Source organism: Physeter macrocephalus, chromosome 15 (genome assembly GCF_002837175.3).
Source record: "Physeter macrocephalus isolate SW-GA chromosome 15, ASM283717v5, whole genome shotgun sequence".
Lineage (NCBI taxonomy): Eukaryota > Metazoa > Chordata > Mammalia > Artiodactyla > Physeteridae > Physeter > Physeter macrocephalus.
The window spans coordinates 26,474,636-26,482,236 of record NC_041228.1 but is presented as its reverse complement, the minus strand read 5'-3'; the positions used below and the strand labels follow the sequence as shown (position 1 = coordinate 26,482,236).

General features: G+C 33.3%; 1 protein-coding gene across 4 annotated transcripts in view; it reads right to left on the bottom strand.

The window, feature by feature from the left end:
• EBAG9 (estrogen receptor binding site associated antigen 9) overlaps positions 1–7,601 on the bottom strand; it is a 34,193-nt gene that overhangs the window by 16,123 nt on the left and 10,469 nt on the right. For all 4 annotated transcript variants that reach the window (XM_028500648.2, XM_055091275.1, XM_024129449.2 and 1 more), the window contains 4 exons: positions 6,666–6,763; positions 3,634–3,712; positions 2,731–2,889; positions 563–670 (listed from right to left, as the gene is read on the bottom strand). In XM_028500648.2, coding sequence (XP_028356449.1) covers positions 563–670; positions 2,731–2,889; positions 3,634–3,712; positions 6,666–6,748 — 429 coding nt within the window. In that variant the 5' untranslated portion in view covers positions 6,749–6,763. The remainder of the gene's footprint in view (positions 1–562; positions 671–2,730; positions 2,890–3,633; positions 3,713–6,665; positions 6,764–7,601) is intronic.

Sequence of the window (7,601 nt, the reverse complement as noted above, 5' to 3'; positions counted from 1 at the left end):
TGGGATTTTTTTTTTTTTATTCAAACAGAAAGTCAAAAAAATTATAATCATCCTCATCAGTTCACTCAGTCCCATGTAATTAATTTTTTTTCATCTTGATCTTTTGTTAGCACTTTTATGAATTCATCAGTTTTCCATCAGAGTTCTGAAAATGCTTATTCATTCAGTTCAGCAGTATAGTCAGTTACCAGAAACCTGTACTTGTCAGAGTCTTCCCCATGAATTTCTTGAAGATGAAACCCTTTTATAGGAACATTTTTGCAAAAGCATCAGAGTACACCCAGAACTGTCCGTAAACGACAAAAGACTTAAAAATGTAAAGGTCATATTTTTCAATAACATTTTTGTCTCTATCTTTTATGCGTACAATGGACCCTGATCTTAATATCTGATGTAATTTATAATCTCATAAAAGGACAGGATTGGTAACCTCTCTTGATCTGCTAAACCTGTTTCAAAGTCATACAAATACAAAGTTCAATTCATTTTAATTTTTTTCTTCTTCTTTTAAGAAAATAGAAATGAAAAAAAGCTCTTGCCTAGATACCATTAGCATACTTACAGATTGATGAATAAAAGGCATATCTTGTGTAGCTGCTAGTCTACTAGAGAAACCTGTGCTACCATCTGGGATGCCAAAATTTAATGGTTCTCTCTTCTTAATAATGATCTGAAAGATTAATCGAAAGAGAATTATAGGAACATTTTACACATCACTATATAAACACAGACAAATTAACTGACCAAAGCATTTTATAATTATTTAAAATATGTTCTACCTTTCTTCTTTTAAAATTTACAATGTAAAAAAATTTTTTTTTAAGTCTATATAGAGCACCAAAATTCTTAGGCAATTGTCACACAAATCAGTTGCATACTAAGAAAAATTACATTTCACTTTTTTCTAAAACAATAAATTTTCCTCTTCCTCTTTCCTCTTCCCCTACTTTCCCTGGACCCCCCAAAATATAATTAGGCATTTTTAGTCACTGTATTAAACACGAACATGTATCATATCCTACCAAAAGTATAACCAGTTCTCTAAGCATGTGGGTATCTATGAATACATTAACTCTTTCAGGCCAGTAGTATTAGTTTTGTAGCTGAAAAGCATTTCATTCTAACTAATTTATTAAGGTACTATTGTAATATACTGAGTTCCTATTAAGAGCAGCAAAATAGACTTTCAAAATAAAAGGTATTCATCTCTAAGAAATTCACTTAAAACTCCTTGAAAAATATACAACTTAATGCATTTGGACAACTCAACAAAAACAACTGTGATTACAGCATGTAAATGTTATCAGCCTAGAAAATCTAAAAATAAATATACAGATGAAACTGGCTGGAAGGTAGAAGAGGGTGAAAAATCCTATTAGAGAATTGTGGAATAAATAATGTCCTCATTTTATAAGTATATTTATAAAAAATATCTTCTATGCTTGATTGAACAATGGAACATTAAGTATTTTTTTCTTTTGAAAACAGCAGGATGACTGATGAGGTAGACTGGAATAAAAACATTACAGTATTTGAAAAGGGGGTAAGAGGGATAAGGTGGTATGAAATAAACCCCCGTTTACCATAGTATGCAGTCGGTGGACAATATCTGTGATTAGTAAATCAAGACATAGAAATATAAGAATACTATATACAAATATGATGAAAAATGCTAGAAGCCCAAACAGAAAAAGTTATGGGTGGCTGCTTTTAGGAAGCAGAACTGGTATGAAGAATGGTGGGGCAGAAGTCTATTGCTTTTCATTATAAGCTCTTCTATATTCTTTGATTTAAAAACAATTTTCAGGGACTTCCCTGGTGGCACAGTGCTTAGGAATCTGCCTGCCAATGCAGGGGACACGGGTTCGAGCCCTGGTCCAGGAAGATCCCACATGCCACAGAGCAACTAAGCTCGTGTGCCACAACTACTGAGCCCGTGTGCCACAACTACTGAAGCCCGTGCACCTAGAGCCCGTGCTACGCAACAAGAGAAGCCACCACAATGAGAAGCCCGTGCACCGCAACAAGAGAAGCCACCACAATGAGAAGCCCGTGCACCGCAATGAAGAGTAGTTCCGGCTCACAGCAACTAGAGAAAGCCCGCATGCAGCAAGGAAGACCCAACACAGCCAAAAATAAATAAATAAATAAATAAATTTAAAAACAACTTTCAAATGTACATGTACTATTTTGATAAAAAGAAAGGAAAATACTCAGCCATTGCTCTTTTTCTAATAATTCCCTGTGTCTTTAAGTGATTGTCCATATATAACTATATAAGTCAAAAGGGATAAAATAAAGTGTGGATGACTACACAAACCCACAACAATTACACTAAGTTCTCAGAGCCTTGCATCAGTTTGATAATGGTTATAAACAATGGAAACTACTTATCAGTTTGTAGACATCACTAAACTGTGAACTAATCTTTTAAGGTTAGAACTGTATCTTATTCAGCTTAGTCTCCATAGCAGAGACTGGAGTCTAGAATCTGACATACAGTAGGATTTCTATAAATGCTTAGACACAATTTTAAAAGACTTGGGGGTACAATTTACTAGATCTGTGTCCAGGTCACTTGAATATATAAGCTTCTTTAACATGACAGAAAACACAACTGCTAATTAGAAATAGGCTTTCTAACAAATACCAATTATACTAATTTTAATTATAGGAATCTGAAGAGCGGTTTAATAGTTTAATCTCCAAAAGCACAAATCTTTAACATACTTTCTGGGTTTTCCTTATAGTTGGTGTCATGTCCTTAAAATAGTCAGGTTCCAGTTGTTCTAAAGCATTTTGCTGTGTTGCCACATTCCCATTCCCTCCTTCAATCTTTACACTTGTGGGTGCATCTTCATCCCAGGAAGTCCACTCTTCAACATCTGTCTAAATTTAAATGATCAATATTGTCAGCCACAAAAGTCATCATTTATTAGAAAAATGAACTTTCTAAAACATTGGTTATTCAAACTTTTTTGACCAATGGGAAAATACAAATTTTATACCACATACCAAAACTAGATGAAAAGTTTAAAAGAAATAGTCTATGAGTTAAGACATTCTGTTCTACCCATTAAAAAAAAAACAAGCAAAAGAAAATTTTTTTGCTTTAAAAATTGAACTGACATTAAAACTACAGTCCACAAAAGGAGACTTGGAACTTGCAATCTAACCTTAACCAGGTTTATTGCCTGATAAAATAATAAATAATAACATTCTTTATAGTATTTAAATAAAACAGAGTCCCAAACATAATATTCAACATATCCATGAAGTAACCTGCAAATGAACAATGAAGAAATCTCAACTTGAATGGAAAAAGTCAATCAACAGACACAAACCCCAAGATGATATAAATGTTGGAATTAACTAAGACTTTAAAATAGTTATTATAAAAATGCTCTAATAAGCAATAGCAAACACTCTTAAAACCAATAAGAAAAAGAAAACCTCAGCAAAGAAACAGAAAATAAGAACAAAATAAAAATTTTAGAATAAAAAAATTTAATAACAACAATAAAAATCCTGACCCTGACTACCAAATTAATTTCATGACATACTAATGGTCGGCAATCCAGTTTGAAAAATATGGTTCTGGAACACTTATTCAACATTCAAAAAAAAAATTACCTGCTTAGGAACTGATGAATAATCAACTGTAGTTGGCAAAGTTATTTGGTCTCCACTTAATTTCCGTCCTCTGCCAGATCTAAAACAAAAATGAAATAATTTATTTCAAGAAACTATCAAAACAAGCATGGGTAAAAGCACTACGGACAGTAACTTAAGGCTTATAAGAGAAGGTCTTTTTCAATTTTTGACTTATTTATTTTAATAATTAACAATTGTTAAGATATGAAAAGAAAAATTTGTTAAGATATGAAAAGAAAAGGCATATATCAAATATCTTTTAAATATTTAAAAAATACTGGACAGGATAACACAATGGCTTTTTGGCTTAGGATTCAGAATTATAGTCAAACTCAGGAGGAATATAAAGCCAAAAACAAAAACACAAACTGATTTCAAACCATGTTCCTAAGAGTACTGTGAATTCTGTAAGTGAAGCTCTCGGATACCTATGCTGTTTTAACCAGGGTACCCTGGCTTTTGTTTTACATAGTTGGTTTCTCATCAAGATTATTATTAAACTATTAAGAAGTTTGAAAATCACTAGGTTGAACTATAAACTGTACCCAACAAGTTTTAAGGATTAGTGGGAAAAGTACTATATTAAAGAAGATAAGTATTGTCACAGAGTTGTTAAGAGCATGGGCTATGGAATCTGTGTAAACCATGGTTTTCAATGTTACTTCTATTAATTATGAATCTAGTTAGAATTACCTATCTCTCAGCCTCAGTATCCTCATCTGTAAAAGGCAGGTATTCAAACCTACCTTTGCAAGGTTGTTGTGAGGATTTAACTGATATTTAAAGTAGCTAGACACTAGACTGTGCCTGCTTTTTAATAAGACATTAAAAAATGGTAGCTATTATAAATGATTAGTCACTTGCTTCATTTCAAATAATCTATGAAGCATCTGCTTAGAACTAGTTGGTAAAGTCAGCTAAGTTTAGAAATCATACCTTGTTTAAAGGATGAATAAAAAAAGTAATAGTCTACTACTCAATTTATGATGTAAACCTGGTATTTTAGAACACATGATCTAGGTTCTTTCTGACAAGAAAAGCTTATTCTAACAAAGGGTCAGTTTTCTTTAAAACTGAACATACAATCAATCCTAAACATATTTATGTTGACAAGAGAACTTCATAGTGACAACAAAAATGTCCTTAATATTTTTAAATCAAATGCAGTATCTTATACTAAAAGTAATCTATATTCAACAAAAGTTTTAGAAAATAACAGATGCAAAGAAAAACACCTATAATTTATCACCACTGTTAACACAACTACTTCTTTTTAACCTCCAGCCTCCTAGCATTAATTAATACCCATACTCATCCTGCTTTAACCTAGTTTTTTTTCTGGGTTTGCTACTTCTAACAATAAATTCAATGCCACTTAATCTTCAGAGTTTTAGTAGTTATAAAATGGCCATTTAGCTTGAGATTACATTTCCTATCCTCCCTTGCAGCTAGGTGGCTAAGCTCTGGATAATACGCTATGAACAGAATTGTGTGTAACTTCTAAATCATATCCACTAAAAAAAAGAGCTGATTGCCCTCCATTTCCTCTTTTATTCTATCCCACTCTTACTGTGTTGGTACTTTTTTCACAGTACTCCTAGGCCAAAAGAAATACCTAACAATTCCACGGATTAAGTAGTTAGGCCCAAACAATTCAATACTTACGTATGTCCTATCTGTTTAGTAGCCATTATAAAAAAATACATATGAATTTAAAGAAAAAAATAATACGTTGATTTCACTCTTTAATAACCACAATTACTTATTAATGGAATGTGTGTGCCTGTTGGATACAGCACAGCTTCTCAAGCCTTGGACTCACCCTTATTTTCTGTTCCATATTAATTTTGGTTTAGTACTTGCTTTTAATTACAACCTAGCTTTGCAAAGATAGGTCACCCAAAATACAAGTAAACAAAAACTTATCTCAAATATTCAAGAACATCATCAAAACATACTGCAGAATCTAATGTTGCAAATGTGAACTACCATGAGCCAACAGTTTGTTTAGTGTTTAATAGACACTATCACATTCACTGTGTTTTGCTGGAAAATTTAAAGTATCCTACAGTACCCCATGAGTGTAATGCAAGCCCTGAAGTACCCTGGCATATGGTTTAGGAACTATAGCTCTAGAGTCCGGTAGTATGACAAAATAGAAGGAATCTGAGTCTCTGAATGACTTAGTGAAGCAGAAGGACTTATCTACCCTGGACTACCTGTACATTCTGGAATATTATTTAAGAGACAAAAAAAAAATCTATTCTGTTTGGGATTTCTCTGTTAAAGTTTTTTTTTTTTAACATAAAAATAACACTCCTAATGTGGCGCAGTGGTTAAGAATCTGCCTGCCAATGCAGGGGACAGGGGTTTGAGCCCTGGTTCCAAAGGATCCCACATGCCGCAGAGCAACTAAGCCCGTGTGCCACAACTACTGAGCCTGCGCTCTAGAGCCTGCAAGCCACAACTACTGAAGCCCACGCGCCTAGAGCCCATGCTCTGCAACGGGAGAGGCCACCACAATGAGAGGCCCGTGCACCACAAAGAAGAGTAGTCCCCGTTCGCCGCAACTGGAGAAAGCCCACACACAGCAACGAAGACCCAATGCAGCCAAAAATAAATTAAAAAAAAAAAAGAAAAAAAGAAATACCTATGCCTAATTCCACCTAACCACCTTAAAACATCCTGATAATAAAACAATTATGTATATAAAAACTTTGATGATTACAACAAAGAAAGTTAATTTATCTCTGAAATTCTATAGTACTAAGAATGCTATTTTAATGGAAGATTTAAGAATTTGAAAGAAAAGAACTGAAACTCTACTTTCTAGATCTGAAAAAATATATAAAAATCTGAAAAAATATTAAAAAAAACTAGAGATTAATAAATAAATATTGCAATCAAGATATTTAGCTTAAATATAATATGTCCTGCCTTTTTGTAGTTATGAAGGTATCTAAAATCAGCAAGAAGACAACCAGGTCAATTTGAACATAAAATTTCTTTACCTGCATATTAATCTCTTTAGGAATGAGAATACTGTTGCTAGGCAGGTACAAACTTTAAATAACCGAAACTGTGTGATAGCCATGGTGGGAATCAAAACCTGTGGAAAAAAGCACAAAAATAAATGCATTAAGGTGATTTCATAAGCTATATTCGTGTTCTGAAGTCAACCTGAAAAGTACTACTATGAACTGTAAAAATCAGACATATTTTTTACTTTCCTTTAGTAAGTACAAATATAACACAGTAAATTTAAAAATTAAAATGTAAATCATATTGACAAGAAAGTTTTGAACAGTTTTGAATAGTTGAGAGGAAAAAAAACCTTTTCAAACTATTCTCAGAATGGTTTTTTAATTGTACTTAAATTATCTATTTACAATTTATTTATAATTTGTTTTCTATTAAAAAATGAAAAATCAAAAGAGTGTAAAACAGTATATACTGAGTCTTTTGTACCTTTTGAAATCTGAATCATATGAACATATTAATACTATTCAAAATATTTAAAACTTTTAACTTCTAGATAGATACATTTTACCATACCCATTTTGTAGATGAGGAAATTAAGAGAAGTCAAATAACTTATGGGCACATAGCTAATAAACTGGAAGTGAACTATAGAGATCATCTAGTCCAGTGGTTCACATATATTTAAAGAAATAATGATAACTGGGCCCACCCCTAGTAAATCAATTAAGTCATATTCTCTGAGGGGTAAAGTCCAGTTATAGCTAATAAGCTAACAGAGAAGATAGAAAATACTCAATAGAAAAGGTAGCAGAGGGCTTCCCTGGTGGCGCAGTGGTTGAGGGTCCGCCTGCCAATGTGGGGGACACGGGTTCGTGGCCCGGTCCGGGAAGATCCCACATGCCGTGGAGCGGCTGGGCCCGTGAGCCATGGCCGCTGAGCCTGCGCGTCCGGAGCCTGTGCTCCGC